The sequence below is a fragment of the Pteropus medius genome, unplaced genomic scaffold (genome assembly GCF_902729225.1).
Source record: "Pteropus medius unplaced genomic scaffold, Ma_sr-lr_union100, whole genome shotgun sequence".
NCBI lineage: Eukaryota > Metazoa > Chordata > Mammalia > Chiroptera > Pteropodidae > Pteropus > Pteropus medius.
Genome location: NW_024350008.1, coordinates 1 through 19,211, shown reverse-complemented (window position 1 = coordinate 19,211; position 19,211 = coordinate 1). Strand labels below are relative to the sequence as shown.

The 19,211-nt window shown below is 48.4% G+C and overlaps 1 gene segment (V, D, J or C); it reads left to right on the top strand.

Annotated features, from left to right (window-relative positions):
* Positions 1-14,293: 14,293 nt before the first annotated feature.
* Positions 14,294-15,193, top strand: LOC120583077 (immunoglobulin lambda variable 8-61-like). The segment is given in 2 exon segments: positions 14,294-14,390; positions 14,484-15,193. Coding segments are annotated over 2 exon segments (366 nt in total).
* Positions 15,194-19,211: the final 4,018 nt, after the last annotated feature.

The window sequence follows — 19,211 nt, the reverse complement described above, 5'->3', positions numbered from 1 at the left end:
AGTCTCACACACGCACCTCATAAGCAAACACTCACGATCACACCACACAGAATTACACAGGACACCCCCACCCCAAGCACACAGCCCTACACCAACGAGAGGGAGCTCAGTCACTTCCAGGTGCTGTACAAACATTTTTTCCCTAATCTGGAGAATCAGCTCCTTTTTCTATCAAAGCCACAATCCCCATTCCCTCCAGGAGCCTGGAGTCCTGTGGGAGCTCAGCCTGACAGCAGCAGGGATGCCCACCTGTCTCATCTGCGTGTCTCCCTCGGCCGGTGAGGAAGTCCAGAACGTGCTCCGTGTCCTCCTGCTCTGAGACCACCTGAGATCACAGAAGAGAACGCTGGGAGGGTCACATTAAGCCACACTTTTTGGGTTCTCTCTGTAAATACCGAAAACCAAATGGAAATCATGGACACGTCAAGGCCGCACAGCAGGCTCAGAGTGCTCCTGTGCAAACGCATGGACTTGTACTGGACGCCGTCTCTGCCCCTTCAGGTCGGTGACCAGGACGTTCTTAATCCCAGGAGGAAGTACTGCTTCTCAGCAAAGCCCCCACCACACAGCTGCCAGCCTGCTGCTGCCACCGTGGATGCTCCTGGGGTCAGACGTCATGGTGTTACAGCTCTGCTCCCACCCACAGGACACAGCGTGGACGCCCGCAACGCACATTCTCATGGGTGCACATCTGCACTCGAACGAGAAAGAGAGAAAGAAGAGGGAAATTTTGTTTGACAAATTGGAGAGTGAGAAATGAAAGAGAAATGATATTTCAAGAAAAAAATAATCACCCATTTGTCGTGACGGCATTTAGGAGTTCATATGAATCTGTCTGTGGAGCAGCAACTCACATTCTCATCTTGTTGGACTCCAGCTAGGAAGCTGAGGGCTCTCAACTTCTACCACATTTTAACCTCTTGGCTCACAGGTGACAGTTACAACGGAAGGCAAGGTGTCCGTCACCACATAACCACTGCCACCAGTCATCATAGAATTTTCAGAATGACCACACGGGGTCCAACTGCTGTTATGTAGAAAATTGTGTTTTTAATACATAAAAATCTCTCATTTAAGAGGAGTTTTGTATCTATATCTATTAATTTACTGATCAGCATCTCTGCATGTCACTGTATGCTGGAAAACCTGGCTCTTCATAGAGTAATTAAGACAAAAAGCAATATACTTTTAGCAGTGCATTTCTGTACGTAAATGTGACTGAAGGCAGGGTCGGCAGTGAGTTTTTAGACATGTCATTCCAAGCACAATCTAGAAGAGAAACATTTCATTATTTACAACTTACGCTGTCCTGATCCAGGGCAGGATGACGGAGGCGGGGCCTGGGCCCCACAGAGCGGGGCTGAGAGAAGAGGGCAGAGGCAGAGAAGATGTTGTTCTAGAATATATAGGAAGAGGTTTGCTGCATGCTTGGTCAGGTGTGTGGGTGTCTCTCGGGTGACTCCACGTGTGCGACTGGGTCAGGGTGTGCGATCACAACGCATTAACTGTAACTCTGTCCTAGTGTCTTCACAGTGCTTCACCCATATGTCGTGGAGGGTGGAAAGATTTTTTCGTTTTTATTGAGTCATCATATTAATGAATTATTTCTTATAAAACACATATTTTATGTGTTTTGGTTATGTTTTACAGGACACTTTTGTTTATAAAATGCTTTTTACTGGGTACTAAGTGTCAGCATCTCTGGGGATTGAATGCCGCAGCAGTGACCAACACTGTCAAGGCCATGGACATCCTTTGAGTTTTGTTCTGATTCAGCGTTAGGGAAATCGAGGTGACGTTACTCCTCAGAGGAAGTCCCCACACATCTGCATCAATCCTCATCAGATTTCTACTCTACCCTTGATAACAACTGATCCACTTTCTGTCTCAATACATTTGCCTATTCTGGTCATTTCATATAGATGGAACCAGAGAATAGGTGGATTTTTGTGACTTTTATTTTTTTTTCTTTTGCAAATATTTCTGAGATCTACTGTTGTGCCATGGGTGAGTCATCCATTTTTTTTGTGACATACGATATTCCATTATTTGGACACTGTCCAGTTCACTATCCATTTATCCACTGTTGGACATTAGATGATTTTTCATCTTGTGTCTGTTATGCATATATCTGCTAGGAACATTTGTGTATGTGCTAGAAACTTATGAGCACAGGCTTTTGACTTTGTTTTTGTGTGTATATTTGTTTTTATTTCTTGAATAGACACCTAGGATTGTGATTGATGAGTCATTTGGTAACTATACATTAAATTTCTTGAGGACCCATCTGAAGTTTTCTAATTTAGCTGCACTGTTAAATTTCTGCCAACAATAAGTTATGGTTCCAATTTCCCCTCATCTTCACAAAAAAAAACCCTTATTATTTCTCATTCTTTCTCACAGCCCTTCTAGTCTGGGCGAGGTAATATCTCACTTCAGGTTTGACTTGCAGTTCCCTAATTATCAGTGTCACTGAGCATCTTCTCTGTACTGTATTGTGTTTCTCAGTGATGAGCAGCTGAGGCTCTGCGCTGTCTCAAGAATCACTGACTTTGACGACAAACTTTAAACTGAGATATTGTTGAAATCACTCATCGGCCTGTGTTCACCTCGACACAGCAGAACCTTCTTCAGAAACTGGATTCTTCTCAGAAACAGTAGAATGGGCAGTAGGAGGCCACCATCGCCATGTAAGGACCACAGCACAGGAAAGTCCTGTGGCACCTGCCTGGGACGTGCACGGCAGCCTCAGGACACAAACATTTTCCTAGGCCTGATCCCAAGTCTCCATCTAACCACGTTTCTACTTCAGTCCCCAGGTCAGTGAAACGGTAGGCCCAGGCTGTGTCTTCTGATGCCTCAGCAGAGGCCTCTCCACTGGGGACAAGGAAATGCCTGGTGCTTAACCTTAGCCCCTTCTCCCTCCACCCCACACAATGTCACAACCTGGACTCCTGACAGCCACCTGCCAAGGAATGCCTGAGGAAATTATAAGATGAAATAAAAATTCCAGCCAAAGAGGGAAAAGAGAAGACTTGAATAATGATAGAAATAGATGTGTTGATAAAGAGGATATATTCATATAAAAAACGCTGAAAACTATGATTATTTAATTTATCAATATTTTAAACTTAATTTTACAAATACCACACATAACTAATGGGGAATATTAATATTTTTTATATTTATATAAAAACAATTAAGTCCAAGAATCACCTAAAACATTTTCAAATTAACAAAAAGACATGAGAAATACAGTTTGGCAGTTAAGAACATTAAAAAAAAAACAATTGAAAGATGTTGAAGCTGTTGCAGAAACATACAGTACAAACAAATAAACTCAATGTACAGCGTATGGGAATCACATTCACTAGGAATCAGCCCATGGGTGTGTGACTAGAGACAGGGACCCGCTGAGCTGCACAAAGCAGCTGGGCTCTCAGGGCTCTGGCCACGGGGAGGTGTGTGTCCTGCCACCACTAGGGGCCGCTGTGGGACGGCCCTGTGGTCCCTGCACAATGGCTCAGTGAGGACCATTCACTCAAAGGAGCCTGGGCTTTGGGGCTGTTCTCTCTGCTCCCTGATGGGACTCAGCAGCTGTGTCCTCTCTGGCCTGGCAGAGTCCCCTGAGCAGGGAACTTTGTGTGGTGTCAGCAGGTGTTTCCTCCCAGGACTCTCTCAGAGGGAAAAACCAACCTCCATCCTCAGTCTGGCTGTGAGCTGAGCTCCAGCACCATGGCTCAGTGAGGGGCTGGGCAGTCACTGGATGGACACACATTTGCATGCACAGCCCCTCCTCTGGCGGAAGGTGGGGAAGAAAAGGAGGCCTGGGGCAGCCCAGCCCCACTGTGGGCTCAGGGGCTGCGTGCACCATGGCCTGGACCCCCGTCCTCCTCGTGCTCCTCTCTCAGTGCACAGGTACAGACAGGCCTCAGGATCAGATCTCGGTTTGAATTTCATTCCCTTCATGCTCAGTCCCCCCAGAAACTTTATCTTGGTCTCTAACCCAACCCTGACAATTGTCTGTGTTTGCAGGTTCCCTCTCCCAGCCTGTGCTGACTCAGCCGCCCTCCCTCTCTGCTTCTCTGGGAGCAACAGCCAGACTCACCTGCACCCTGAGTAGTGGATTCAGTGTTGGTGGCTACTGGATAAACTGGTTCCAGCAGAAGGCAGGGAGCCCTCCCCGGTATCTCCTGTGGTTTAAATCAGACTCCGAGAAGCACCAGGGCTCCGGGGTCCCCAGCTGCTTCTCTGGATCCAAAGACTCCTCGGCTAACGTAGGGCTTCTGCTCATCTCCGGGCTCCAGCCTGAGGACGAGGCCGACTATTGCTGTCAGATCTGGTACATTAGTGACTCTCACAGTGACATACACAGGTAGGAACGTGAGACATAAACCTCAGCCTGTTAATGCCTCGGGATAAGACATTCCTCTCATTTAAAATAAGTTGAATATGCACTAACTGCAATTTAAGTAGATGCTGGATCACAATGTCCTTCCCACTTTTATAGTCAAGTTGTCTCAACCTTCTAGAAAAACAAAACAAAGAAAAAAATCCTCATGAAGATACAGAAAATTTGCCTGGTGATTCAAGTTTTAAAACTCAGCGCCTGTTGCACTGGCTTTTTTTTTCCCTTTTAAAAGGCAAACTACCTTGTCTAGAATTCGGGGTCAGAGCCGTGGACCACCCCAGCAGGTGGATTGGACCGTCCTCCACAGAATGGACTCAGCTCTTCCAGGGTTCAGAGCACTGACTTCTAATCCCTTCCAGGTTCCTATGCTCAGAAGTGGCCACGGAGCCCTGTGTCCCAGGGACGAGATCTGAGATATGAGATCCGGGAGGAATTCCAGGCACAGAGCTACCCTGGCTCAGGGTCAGCTGCCCAAGCTTTCAGGTGTGAAGTCAGGGAGAGGGGGTTGGGCATGAGAGGAGCTGGGGCCTGAAGTGGTAGATGAACCCAGAGCCTGCTCCAGGGAAAGTGGGTGAAGTCGGTCCCATGGATGTGAGTTTCCTTGCTGACAACACTCAGTGCCATGGGGCCTGTGATGATGGATTTTCCTGAGGCCATAGGGACTGCCTGTGTCCTTCCCCGTCTCCTGTCCCATGGGAGCTTGTCTACAGTCCAGGGTGTAGATGGATGCCTGAGGACTATCAGGGAACAGAACGTTTGATTAAAGTCACTTCACTCCATGAAGCTGTGGAGAAGGCCCAGATGCAGAATTCACCTTCTCCTGAAGAGGGAGCAGCAGACACATTGGGGGTTCCCATCACAAGCGCTCCCAGAAAGAACTTCTAGGATTGAGATTTCGGAGGGCTCTGATTGACAATCCGGGGTCCCATCCTGATATCCTCAGCTCTCCTTGACAACCCTTGGACTCCAGTCTGAGGACAGGGTTGATGATCACTGTCACACACCTGGCTTTAACATTTATGTCACCAAAAGCTATTGCTCCATGTTGAAGTGTGGTGAACACCTGCCCTCCAATCCTGTCCCTCCTCTGTTCCTGCCTGTGACTTGTACCAGCTCAGGTTGTGTCATTCTCTGGCACCTATAACTAAGCAGAGAATGGAATCCATAACAATAACCCTTTTCTTACTGGTCTCCCCATACACTCACCATCAATTTGACCTCAGAAGTAAAAATAATTTCCCACACATGGTGAGTGTGGATGATGTGGGTTGGACAAGAGGAGCAGAGTCCAGCCTGTGTCTCCTCAGGATCCAGATGCCTCTGCAAGACCCCACAGCTCCCCTCGTCCTGCCCTTGTTTTACTGGTCATGCCCTGAGCTCAGAATCCTCAGGGGAGCTGGGTTTATGTCGTATTCCTCCAGTTATTTTTCCTCCCTGGTCCATCGTTGTGAATGGCATTAGATAAACCTCAGTTATTTCGGGCTTAGAGCCTGTGGTCCCAGCCCCTAGTATCGTACAGCCATCACCTGAAAGTCGTGCTTTCCTTCGTGCCAGTGCGTGGAGTGTTTGCCAATGAAATGAATCAGGACAAAGGACTTTTGAAATACCAGGCCCTGGGGGCGGCAGAACCAGTAGTGGAGGAAGAACCCGAACGAGAGGGAGTCTCTTTAGAGAAATGGTCTTTTTATATCAATCAGATACAGACCAATTATGAAATCGACTCAAATCTTGAAGTTCTCAGCATGTGAGCAAATAGCACCCATGTGAGATGAAGGAAGATTTGCTCACCACCAGGGAGGATTTGGGCTGAGACTGGGACCTCTGCGGGGCCTGTGGGGTTCATGATCGTGGACTTGGACGACAGCAGATGTGAGCGGTACTGAGCTGTCAGTCAGATGCCACAGTCAGGGAAGGAACCTCTGAGGGCTCAGCACTGCGGCCCTGACTCACGACGGGTGAATCGGGCGAGTTCCCGCGATGGGCCTCACCCGCCCCTAGCCCAGGTGGGCAGCACGTGCCAGCGCGGGCCTTCGGGGATCAAAGCACAGCCGAAGAAGCTCTCATCTGGGACAAGCAGGTCACTCATGACGCGGAGGGGAGACACTCTCTGCTCCTCCCCCTCCCTGGTTCTTCTGCCACGTGCAGCTTCCCGATCCTCACTTCACCACTGGGTCCTAACTGCCACCCGGACCTTCTTCATGACAAAAGGCATTGTGACCTTTGGTGCCTCAAGAATGCCAAGAGACAATGTGTAGGTAAGACAGACGTCAGGGTCCTTGCTAGTTCTATGACCTCCCAGCGTATTCATGATGAAATATGTAACAAATGCTATGTCCTTTGTCATACTTTAGACTGCATTTCTAACAGGTATGAATACTTATAGTGATCTACAAAAGTTAATGCTTTGGTGTTTTTGGACTTTTTAATTATCCTTTTTCTATTTTCTTTTCTGATAAATTTTAGTCCTTCCCATCCATCTCAAAAATTACATAAATGCATATATATGTGTCTTCCATGTGTATTTATATGCATATGCATAAATATATAAAAATGTGCATGTAGCATATACACATATGTGATACTATGATTTACCATAATAAATATATATTTGGCCTTCATCCCATTTTTGGAACAGATCTCCTGAAATCCATGAATTTCCAAAGTGACCAGAGCTAGAAAGGAGTCTTTCGTTTGTTAATAAGGTGACTTTGGGACTCACCAGAGGGAAGGAGCAGGTGGCCAGGAGGGCCAACTGTGTGCTTAGATGGTTGGAACTCTCAGTCACAGCCCCCTGACCATGGGGGAGGATAGAGGGGCTACAGATCAATGGCTTTCCATGGCCAGTGTACAACAACCATGCCCAAGTAATGCTGGAGAGTCTGGTGCCTTCCCCACCTTATGCATCTTTTTCATAATCAACTGATAGCAAGTAAAATGCTTCTCTGAGTTCCGTGAGCTCCTCTAACAAATGACTCAGATCCAAGGCACTGAGCAGGGATCATTGGACCTTCCATCTACAGTTGGTCGCTCAGGAGCAAATGTAATAACCTGGACTTGTGACTGGCTTCTGAAGTTGAGGGTGGGCTTGTGGGGGACGAGGGAAGTCTGGTGGGACTGAACTCTTTAACTGTGGAACCGGATGCCATCTCCAGGTAGATGGTGGCAGAATCCAGTTGAATCGTAGGGGTCGAATTTCTCAAAATCTCCACCCTTCACACTTTGGAATTGGTGTCCATACTTTAAACATAGATTATTTTTCATCCAACCTATCAGAGGTGCATTTGGTTATTAGAGCAGAAATTAACATGGATCATTCTGTCTGACATGCATAGAGCCTCTCAAATACAGATGATGAGAAATTAAATAATCATGCAAACGTTATTAAACAATCTATTAACAGGGATGGGTCCAGGATGGTGGCACAGGAAGAAGCTGAGCTCACCCCCTCCCAGGACACAGTGAATGCTCAGCGACACTGAGGTCAAGTTTCCTGAGAGACGCTGAGGGCCGACTGCACAGCTTCTGCACAGCGCAGGAGAGGCCCACACAGAGAAGGTGGGGCTGGGGAAGCTCTGGGCGCGGAGGGAGGGCTCCAGGGTCAGACGAGGAGGGGAGGCCATTGTTTCATCTCCTCTCCACCTGGAAAGCACAGGTGGGCGCTCTACCCAGGTGCTCTCTCCAGCATGTACGGCCTCTGTGGCACGTTGCAAGACACCACACGTGAATTCACTCCAGCAGGAACATACAGCTCCACCATGCATGCGCACATATCTGCCCTCAGCTTATTCCTGCAGGGCAGCTGGCACCCCAGGGGACACAGTGTCTGCCCTGACCCCAACCAGCCTGTCACACCATCCAGCAAAACACGGAGGTCGCTTGTACACACATCCACATTTTCAAGATTGGGAGAGAAAGCTATTTCATCTAATTCTTAGGACAAAATATAGGTAGTCAAAATAATGAGAAGACTTGGGAATATGCTCCAAATGAAGTAACGAGAAAAAACAAACTTCACAGTCAAGGGAGCTGGAGACAGACAAACCCTATAGACTGAGTAGAGCATGAAGACTTGCTGTGATGGTGGGGAGGCCACATGAAGTCACAACTATCTTGGACAAGGAACAGAGCAGTGGGGAGGCAGGAGCTGTCTCTGAAGGGCTCTGGGCACCAAGTCACACAATAGTGTGTTGGACCTGGACACCAGGGGGCGGTCAGGGCCTGCTCTTGAACTAAGTGTATTCAGAGCTGGGACCAGCCACCTGGCACTGCCTGCTGCCTTCTGTTCAGGTCTCACAGCTGTGACCTCCCCACCTCACACAGAGCCGCTCTGGCCCACGCCCTAATTCCCTCAGGCAGAGGGGCCTGACCAGGGTCCCAGTGAGGGATCAGAAAGCTGGGGGTCTCATTTGCATGAGTGGACCCTCCCTCTGTCAGAGCTTGAAGAAGGGAGGGAGAGACTTGGGGGAAGCTCTGCTTCAGCTGTGGGGACACAGAGGACAGGACGCGGTGATCATCTCCACCATGGCCTGGTCCCCTCTCCTGCTCACCCTCCTCGCTCACTGCACAGGTGACCGGATACAGGGACAGTGGAGGGGAGCCTGGGAGGAAACATGGGGCCCTACTCGCTCCTCATGTCTCTAGCCCCAGCATCACCATCTCTGTGTCTCTCCCTCTTCCAGGCTCCTGGGCCCAGTCTGTGCTGACCCAGCCGTCCTCAGTGTCTGGGGCACCGGGACAGAGTGTCACCATCTCCTGCTCCAACATTAGGGGTAGTTATGTGCAGTGGTACCAGCAGCTCCCAGAAACAGCCCCCAAACTCCTCATCTATTATGATAGCAATCGAGCATCGGGCGTTCCCGACCGATTCTCTGGCACTAAGTCTGGCAGCTCAGCCTCCCTGACAATCAGTGGGCTCCAGGCTGCGGACGAGGCTGATTATTACTGCTCAGCATGGGACAGCAGTCTCAGTGCTCCCACAGAGCTGCAGGCCCATGGGGAAATGAGACAAAAACTGGTTGTTTCCAGTGCAATGTGGCTTCCCTGGGCAGACCCCACTGCTCTGACCAGACAGCTGCCTTCTTTGTGAGTTTGACCTAAAAGTGAGGGCTGAGACCTACCACAGGGAACGTTGTCTAGATAGTGTCCTCATCTCTCTAAATCTGTCCTTGTTGGCAACACATTGACTGATTTTCTCAAACAGAGCAGAAGTTCTTAGATGTGGGGCGGGCTGCTCTGGGGACAGATAACCGGAGTCTATGCAGCTGCCCCTTTTCTCCTCAATGAGGAAAATGAGCCTTTCCTCGCTTTCATGTTCGTCAGAGCGAGGACCACCCCAGAAGGTGGACCGTCCTGCCCAGCACGGACTCTGCTCTTCCAGGGGTCACAGCACGTACCTTCCCATTCCTCCCAGGCTCCTGTGATCATGGCGGGTTGAGGATCCCTGTGTCCCAGAGACGAGGCACTGAGATGTGGGGTGCCGTGTGAGGATGCAGGCCCAGAAGGTACTCCAGGCACAGAGCTGGCCTGGGACCCTCACTGGGGACCTGAGACTTTGGATATGATGTCAGAAGAGGGAGGATTGTCAAAAGGGATTTGGGACCTGAGGCCAAGAACCTTCTTCATGGGATATGAAAGTGTTGGGGTGCCTCACTGCAGCTGGGAAATGCTGAGTCCACTCCAGGGAAGGGGGTGAACTTGGCCCATGGATGACAGGTCCTTACAGTGACACCAGTTCAGACCATGGTGACTCCCTTGGTTGGATCTCCTGACCCCGCAGGCACTAACTGTGTCCTCCTGTCCCTGCAGACCTCACCAGAGCTTTCCAACCATCCAGGCTTGAGGCAGGCTGTGGGACAACAGGATGAGAAGTCCCCATTAGGTGCCCATGTCACCCCCTTTTGAAGTTCTTGATGAGCCCAGATACAAGGTCACCTTCTCCTGCACAAGATGCAGCGAACACATTGGGGTCACCATGGCAATGGTCTCAAGGGTTCCCAGGCAGAGCCCCTACCTTGTGACCTAGGACAGAGATGATTGACCCTTAGGGGTTCAGCCCTCATCTCTGACTCCTGCTTTGTACTCGTGTTCTCTTGACCAACTCTGGGCCCCAGCCTGATGAGGAGGCTGATTATCACTTTCACATGACTAAATACAACGCGCTGCCACATAGAACTCCCGTCACAGCAGGAAGTGAGCTGAACTTCTGCCCTGCACACCTCTGTCTGTCCAATCACTGCTCTGTCTCCAACTGTGTCCAACAGCAGCTCAGGTTAAAGATTCTGCTGTCACATGTACTATTAAACCTGGTGGCTTCGTGTTCTCACCTTGGTCTATGTTTATGAGGTCAATGAAAACACCTCCTATTCCTACTGGTCTCCAGTGCAAACAGAATCACTTTGTACCAGACACACGAGAGTCCTCAGAGTTGCCGGCAAAGCTGGCGAGGAAAGCAGAAGTCCAGCACAAGTGACCCGGGAGAACCAGGTGGCCCTCTACCAAGCCCTGGCATGTCCCCTGCTCTCGGCCCAAGTTACCCTCCTTCTTCCCTGAGCCCTGACACCCTAAGGAACCTGGGTTTCTCTCTCTCATGTCTCTCGTGAGATGTCACTCTTGGGGAGGTCCTGTTTTCCTTGTACTTGCAGACCCCTCCCCATTGTGGACATGGCTTCAGACCCACCACGTCCTCACTTTCTCCAGTGAATCCCCACGACTTCCAAATCTTCTCCCTCACTGGTTCTCTGTTTGGGATGATATTCAATAAAAAATCAATTCTTTTGCACATAGACCTTATGAACCCAACCGCCATTAAATGCATGGAGCTCGTAACACAGGAACTTGATCAGGCCCAATGCAGATTTGGTAAAAGGTCACGAGGGGTCCTCAGGCCAGGAGTGAAGGAGCGACCTCTAGAAGCGGGTGACAGCTTCATTCACAGGAATGTTCTTTTTGTGTCAATCCTCGTGTTGAGAGAAATGGCAAAACTAGAGTAAAATATAGATTTAATGTGTCAGAGAATCCTAGGAAAATAAGTACTGCCAAGAAGACATTCAATGACAGAGGAGATCCCACAGATGTTATCGAGAACACACGACATCTTGTTCCTGGACAGTGTTATAATGTCATGGAAAAGACAGATCTAAAAAGCCAAGACGCTTGCAGTGGGGACTGGGGACCCTAACCAGGCCCCTGCCAAAAACAACAGTATCAACCACATATTTCCAAACGTCTGGGTGACACAGGCTGAATTATGACCACATATGAACGAACAGGGTTCTCTGGGAACTTTAGAGGATCTAGGTTCAGGAATATCATGTGCTGTTAATGAACCAGGCAAAGCCAACTCAACCATCAGGCAATCCCAAAATTTCTGAAAACAGAGCACTTCATTTGGATATCTGGAGGTCATTAGTGACTTGGAAAAATTAATGGCTCCATCCTACACCACAGAGGGAAGCTTCTCATTCTACTGCCCTGAGTAGTGACATCAGAAAGATCCACCTGCAAATATCAGAAGCCCTTCCAGGAGAGCTGGGTGGTGTGAAATGGGCTGGAGGCTGTGGGGACTGGGCCCAGCAGGGGGCGCTGGGGGTCGGGTCCTGAGAGTTCAGGGTCTGGGCCACAGGCTGGGAAAATGCTCCACTGGCTCTTGCACACTTGGGCAGCAGTGTCCTCACTGAAGGGTGACTTTCCTGCACCTGGGGCCCCTGGAGCCACATAAGCAATGGCTCTGGCTCACACCCTGGCCGCCTACTCCATCCTCCACCGCTCCTGGAGTCACAGCGCCGGCTGCGGTTCAGGCAGGATAGACAATCTCACATCTAGAACCAATTTGCAAGAAAACAAATCACCTACAATGCTACCTGGACATAGGTAAAGAGACACCTGGGGAGGCGAGGGTCCGAAATCCAGCAATGAGACTTCAGCAAGCAGAGCTCCCGGCTTCTGTGTCGTGGTCGTCATTCCTCACCGCACCCTCCTCTCTCGTAGGACACGGGGTTTCCTTCCGCATGAGGAGAAAAGACGGGGCGTGGGGTTGGCACTGCGCTGCTCCCATCGTCTGCACACAGGTGGTTGCCCGTCCATTCTTGTTGTCACCTCGTGACCCTCCGTCTCTCCTTCTAGGCTGTGGAGTCAGACTGAGCTGCCGCTGCCGCTCACAATGTCTGGGTCTCTGCTTACAAATACATTAATTAATTAATGATAGGATTATATTATATGATATATAAACATTACATATACATATATAAGTAGCATATGTATCACATTATATTTCAATTAGTAATATAAAAGTATATTAGGTAATATATAAATATGATATATAATACATAAACAATCATGATATAAGTCAATATTATAACACATAGTTGATATCCTGTTTCATGTTGTATATATGTTATATATAGACACCCCGACTCCAGACCTGCCAAGTAGGAAAGAGTTATTCTGGCCCACGGTGCCTTGAGAATGTCTGAGACACATTCCAGGGTTGGCTCAGGGCTCCCTTCAGAGGTCGAGAATCCTGGCTAATTACCGTGACTTCCCATATGTTCATGATAAAAGATATAATAAATGCATTAGCTCTGAAACTGTCGTAATTTTAGTTATTTGTAAGCGGATGGTCTTGATCGTTTATTTCTGTCTTTTAGAGTGACTATGGAAGCCCATATCACTTCTGTTTTTCAGATATTTATATTATTCTTTGTAAATCTTTCTTGTCCTCCTAAGATCGAAGTCATCTTCATCTTGAATGTGGTGCACATCAAATTACACATTGTTCTCCACTATTGAAGAATCCTTCATTTAAAAGGCACCGTAATTTGGTACGAATCTTTGTCTGAAATCTGTGGGGGTCTCAGATACGGCTCATGAGCAATGAGAACGAAAAGAATGCGCATTTCATGAAGCAGACCAGGTACTAACAATTCTGAAACGAATATAAGATCATATTTTATTTCCCACTGCGGAAACACGATCTCTGAAGTTAACTTTCAAAAATTAACAAGAAATCTCATATCCCTGCTGTTCCCCTTGACCCTAAATCCCCTCGTCTGTTCTTCCCAGTTCTCTCTGCTCCTGGGAGGCTGTTAAGAGGAGAGGGAGTTTTAAAATTCTCACGATGTTCGCACCAACTTGTTCAGACGGAGTATAATTTTCATTTCCGGTCACAAGTGACATGTTTCCTTTTTCTTTTAAATCTCGTGTTGGGAGGAAGCTCATAATGTTGTGGTGACATCATTGCCCTGCTTGGCAAACCCTGCAGGGCATTGAGGCCGCTCCACGGGGTCCATGGCTCCTCACAGCAGAGGAGAGCTACCCCTCCCCCACCAAGGCTGGCAGTGCGGCTCCGTGTGTGGGCGCCCAGCCCTGGGCTCTCACTGCTGAACTGGGGACCGTGGACAGGACGGTGGCGGTGGGAGACCCCTGTCCCTTCACACACCTCGTGTGACTGGGATTTCCCACTGAGGCTGCTGCTGTGGGAGGGATGCCCGCTACTCGTCCTCCAGGGAGACAGGAAGGGACTGGACTGGGGAGGAGAAACCGCTCACGGGCAGGGGTGAGTGTTGGGGTGCACTAGATTGTCGGGGCCGGAATATGGAGAAAGCAGCATCTCATCATCCAACTCTCAGCCTTTCCAGAGGGGGAATTTGGAACTGAGGTCACCAGACAGGAGAGACCATTTTGGTGAAAGGCCTGAAGTCTCTTCATCAATGTCTCAGTCACCACGCCATCTGGTCTGTGTGAGGTCCCAGCATCTGCCCCTTTCAAGACCTCGCCCAGGGACATCATGGTGACTCTGGGTCAGGAAGAGAGAGAAAGCTGATTTGCATGAGGCACCTTCTCCTCCTAATGAGTCTGTGAAACTTAAAAAGGCCTGAGGACATCACACTACAGACCAGGAGCCTGAGGAGTCCGCGACCTGTGAGTGTCCCCACCATGGCCTGGACGATACTTCTGCTGGGGCTCCTCGCTTATGGCTCAGGTCAGGGGAAGGGACTCTACATATTGGGGGTTCATAAAGGCAGGTCTCTGGGTGACTAGTTTCATGACAACTGTGTGTCTCCTTTGGTTTCAGGGGCGAATTCTCAGACTGTGGTGACTCAGGAGCCATCGCTGTCAGTGTCTCCTGGAGGGACGGTCACACTCACCTGTGGCCTTAGCTCTGGGTCAGTCTCTACCAGTAACTACCCCAGCTGGTACCAGCAGACCCCAGGCCGGGCTCCCCGCATGCTTATCTACAACACAAACAGCCGCCCCTCTGACATCCCTGGTCGCTTCTCCGGATCCATCTCTGGGAACAAAGCCGCCCTCACCATCACGGGGGCCCAGCCTGAGGACGAGGCCGACTATTACTGTAATCTGGGTATGGGTAGTTATACTTACACAGTGATGTGAACCCACGGGGAAGTGCAACCAAAACCTCCTCACGTGCTCAGAATGGCTCAGCCTCAGAGGCAGAAGGGAAGAGAGAGGGTGGAAATGGCCAGCACGCCATGGGGCGGGGGCTCCAAGGCCCTGTTCTCTTGCCAGTGGTTCATCACCATGTGTCCTCCATTCTCTCCAGGGTGACTCCACAAGACTGACTTCCACTCTCCCTGTCTGCTTGTAATAATGGGGAGGTTCTCAGCTCTAAAATATGTCAACGACAGTGAGACTCAGAGACCCCACTGCTCCCTCCGAGTCTCCTCTGATGCAAAGAGCATGAGCAGATACACTCTCATTCATTGTTTGTCCCTGCAGACGACATGGATAGTTCACTTAGCGTTAAAATGGGAGTCTCACTGCACTTGCTGGGATTGCAGTTCCTCAAACTAGGCCAACTGTGTGAGAATCCTGTGTCCTTTTGCAGGAATCTGTTTTAACAATCTCTCCAGGAGGTTTTTATGAACATTAAATTTTAAGAAGTACCTCTACTTCTATAATTCTGAACTTATTCTTGAAAATTTCTGTTTAAAATTCAATTATTTTAACAATCTAGGACGAAATCTCTCCCATTCAAAAATTAGGGACACTCAGAAATAAAATTAAAATCTCAGGCCATCTCTGAAAATTGTGATTTATTTAAAACTAACTGGAAATTAGAAGGAATTTCCACAAGCACGTGTTCTCTAAGGATGCATTTTGTGGCTCATGGGAACATGTATGCTGTTAGAAGGCGTCTAGAGTAGAAGTGGTTTCCAGAAGCTTATACCTGAGCTGACTCCCCTGACGTCAGGACAGGAGGAGCAGGGCTGCAGGTTGTGTCACTACGCGAGCTCCCCCTAAGGTGTCCGGCACTGGGCCGTGAGAGGAGAGTGTGAATTTGTGAATTGTTTGTTTTCTCTCCAATAAGAAAAATCTTGTTAGAAAAATATTGTGTTGAAGCAATGCAAAATAAATTTAAAGGAAGAATGCATTCTATAAGGCATGTGATCTGTATGGCTTTTTGCTCAATTGTATTCCCAGTTTGGCACAAAGAAGGGAAAAAAATATTGGGGAAAAAATTATGAAGTCTGAATAAGGCCTGCAGTTAATAAATATTATTACTCCAATGTTCTTTGTTTTAATAAATGACTGTGGTTTTCCAAGATTATAGCATTATGTGGATGTTTCTGTATTAACTTTTCAAGCTTGTTGCAATTGATATATTCCTACAAAATTAAAACTTTTATTACACACAAAGATGAAAATATTCTCTATTCCTTCCCCCAAGGATAAGGGCCTAAACCATAACTGCTGTGCTGTACGAGGTGCCAGAGAACTGATAAAGCTTTTCAAGCTCGACCCAGAGCCAAGTGCTATATTTTTGATGTCATATTCTCTAAAAAAAAAAAAAAATTTTTTTTTAAAGCAAGAATCCTACTTACATTTACCAGCTCAATGATCCTATAAATAATCTCCCTGGAATGAGATAACTGTAATCTCTCATCAATCCAATTACTGGAGGAAACCATTTAAAATTGGTACCAGGAGATTTCCAGTTTGGATAATACGAAGTGTCCCATTCTTCCCAGATCCTCTGTCTTATGAGTACAGGATCCGGACATCATACGGCAAAAAGCATAGTTGTCTCTACAAGGTGAAAAGAAGGTAGACTTCGCACATCCTCAGATGTGGTGGGATGACAGGCTGTCATGTCCTTGGGACCTTATTACCTCCCTACAGTCAAGGTGGGATGAGACAGGGACATGGGACCATGAAACAACAACGAGAGGAATAGACAGATAGATAAATAGGTAGATTATGATGATGATAGACAGATAGTTAGATAGATAATAGATATATAGACAGAGAAAAAGAACAAATGAAAGAACAAAATAAAGAAATGAAGAATCAGAAAACAGAGACGCCAAGAAAATCCTCTCTTGCTGGCCATTTGCGATGCTCTAATCCTACCATTAACTTCCCCTTGAGGACGTCGCCAGGGGGCGCTGTGGGTCTGTCCTGAGCTTTGAGGTCTGAAACCAATTCAGAGGGTAGAAATTGAATGGGCCCTGTGCCCATGGTCATGGCCTGAGTTACAGATGACAGCAGGTGCTTCCTCTCAAGGGACAGACTCAGTTCACAAGCACCCGAGCCTCCTCCTGGGAGTGAAGCTACACGCTGGGCTCAGACACAGAACTAGATGGTGCTCTGCACTCATATGTGCATGTTGCCCCACCAAACACAGCCTCCACCCAGGGAGCTGAGGAGGAGAGGAAGGGACATCCCAGAGACCAGCACCAGCCTGAGGTCAGGGTATGTTGGAAAGCCCCCAACATGACCTGAGCTCCTCTGTTCTCAGGCTGTGGAGACTCAGGAGCCCTAACAGACCATGTCCCCTGGCATGAAAGTCACTCTCACCTTTGGCTCCAGCACAGGAGCCGTTACCGGTGGTCATTGTCAACATTGGTTCCATTAGAAGAATGGCCAAGCCCCCAGGATATTGACTTATGATACAAGCAATGAACTCTCCTGGACCCTGCATGGTTCTTGGGTTCCATCCTCGGAGGTAAAACTGCTCTGACCCTCTAGGGCCCCGCCTGAAGCTGAGGCTGAGTATGTCTGCTCATTGTACTACAGTGGAACATGACACAATGAGAGACCCAGATGATGAACCAGGACATAACCCTTGTCTGCAATGATCCTGGGCACAAATGTCATCACTTGATATGGGGGTCAGATGACCAGACCACTGAGCCCTCAAGGCAGCCTAATGCTGACCACCCTTAGTGAGAATATTGAAGGAAATGTTCTGAATTACTTTCCATTCACTGTGAGGAGTTCTCCTCTGAAGGCAATTGATGAATGAGTTGGGAAAAACTGGTCCAGAAAAAGTACAATTCAAATGCTTTATGTTTCAAAACTAATAGTAAAGTCTGTGTCAGATCTAAGATTTGAGACCAAATGTATTTCCTCCAAAAGAATCATCGTCGATGATTTTGTTGTCAGCTGAAATCAATCACCTTCTGTACATTATAGATGTTTATTAGGGTTCATTTTAATGCAAACCAAGTGTATTCTTAACATTTTAACAGTCTTAAACATTAAAATTCTGGTTGAAGGTTTTCTTCTTTCCTAATGAATTGAATGGTGTCCCCAAAAGAATGTCTTTTGAAGTTCTAACTGAAAAACTAAGGAAGATATTTGAAGACGGGGTCACTGCAGATGTAATGAGAGAAGATGAGGCCATACTTGGGTAGGGCGGCCTCCTGATGCCATATGACCACTGTCCCTTTAAGAAGAGGCCCGTGTGGAGATGGAGAGATGCAGGGAGAACACCGTGTGAGGATGGAGGCCGACACTGAGCTCACACGGCTGAAAGCCAAGGAACGCCGGAGGTTGCCGGCCATCCACCAGCAGCCAGGAAGAGGCGAGGGAGGCTTTCCTGCAGCTTTCGGAGTGAGCTGGGCCCTGTGCTCCAAAGTTTGGACTTCCAGCCTCAAGAGCAGTAAAAGATAAGTTTCTGTTGTTTATCAAACACCCAGTGTAAGGTCGTTCTTTATAGCAGTGGGAACAGAGCAAGACAGAAATGGATCCTGAGAAGTAGGGGTGACGCTATCAGAATTCCCTAAAAAGCGTCCTGGCTGTAAAGCTGCAAGATCATGGCTGAACGCTGCTCCCGTTTTAGGGTTTTGTGGAAGGACGACCTTGTGAGCAATGGAATTGGATATTCAGTTAAAATGATATCTAAGCCAAGAGTGGAGGGGGCTTAGCTTTGCCTGACTGCTTATGGTAAAGTGAGAGCCGAGAGGAAGTTTTAAAAACAGAATCATAAAGAAAACGGAAATAGCACTTAAAGATACTTCACATTCTGGGACTGATCCAATTATGTGCAGTTAGCACACAATGAGTGTGACCAAGCAACCACGTGACCAGGAGCTGAGAGCCCATCAGCCATCTGTCCAGTCGCCAGGAGCTAGTCTCCAAGCCGATGGAAGAATTCCCTGGGAGGAGGTTCAGAGATCATCAGAGCTCCCACTGGCATCAAGGCCCAGAGACGAGGGCTGGGAGGAGGCAGAGAGGTTTCAAAGGGGCGCTTTCAGCACACAGGGGACCTGGGCGCTTCCCACTCAGGGCCACCTCACATCACATTCTCTGTGCTCCCCTCCCAGCTGGTCTGTGCTCCCCTCCCAGTTGCTCTGTGCATCTGGCTTCCACAGGTGTGGCTCTGGCAGGCGTGGTGTGGGCAGGGCCCGTGGCCACCCCTCCAGGCAGCAAACTTTGGTGGCATCATCTGTTTGCAGCATTTTCACCATTAACTGAATGGACAGTCCTGGGGCGTGGCTGCATCCACTTACATTTTAGAGCAGGAAATCTTGTGGCTGTGGTGTCATCCTACGGG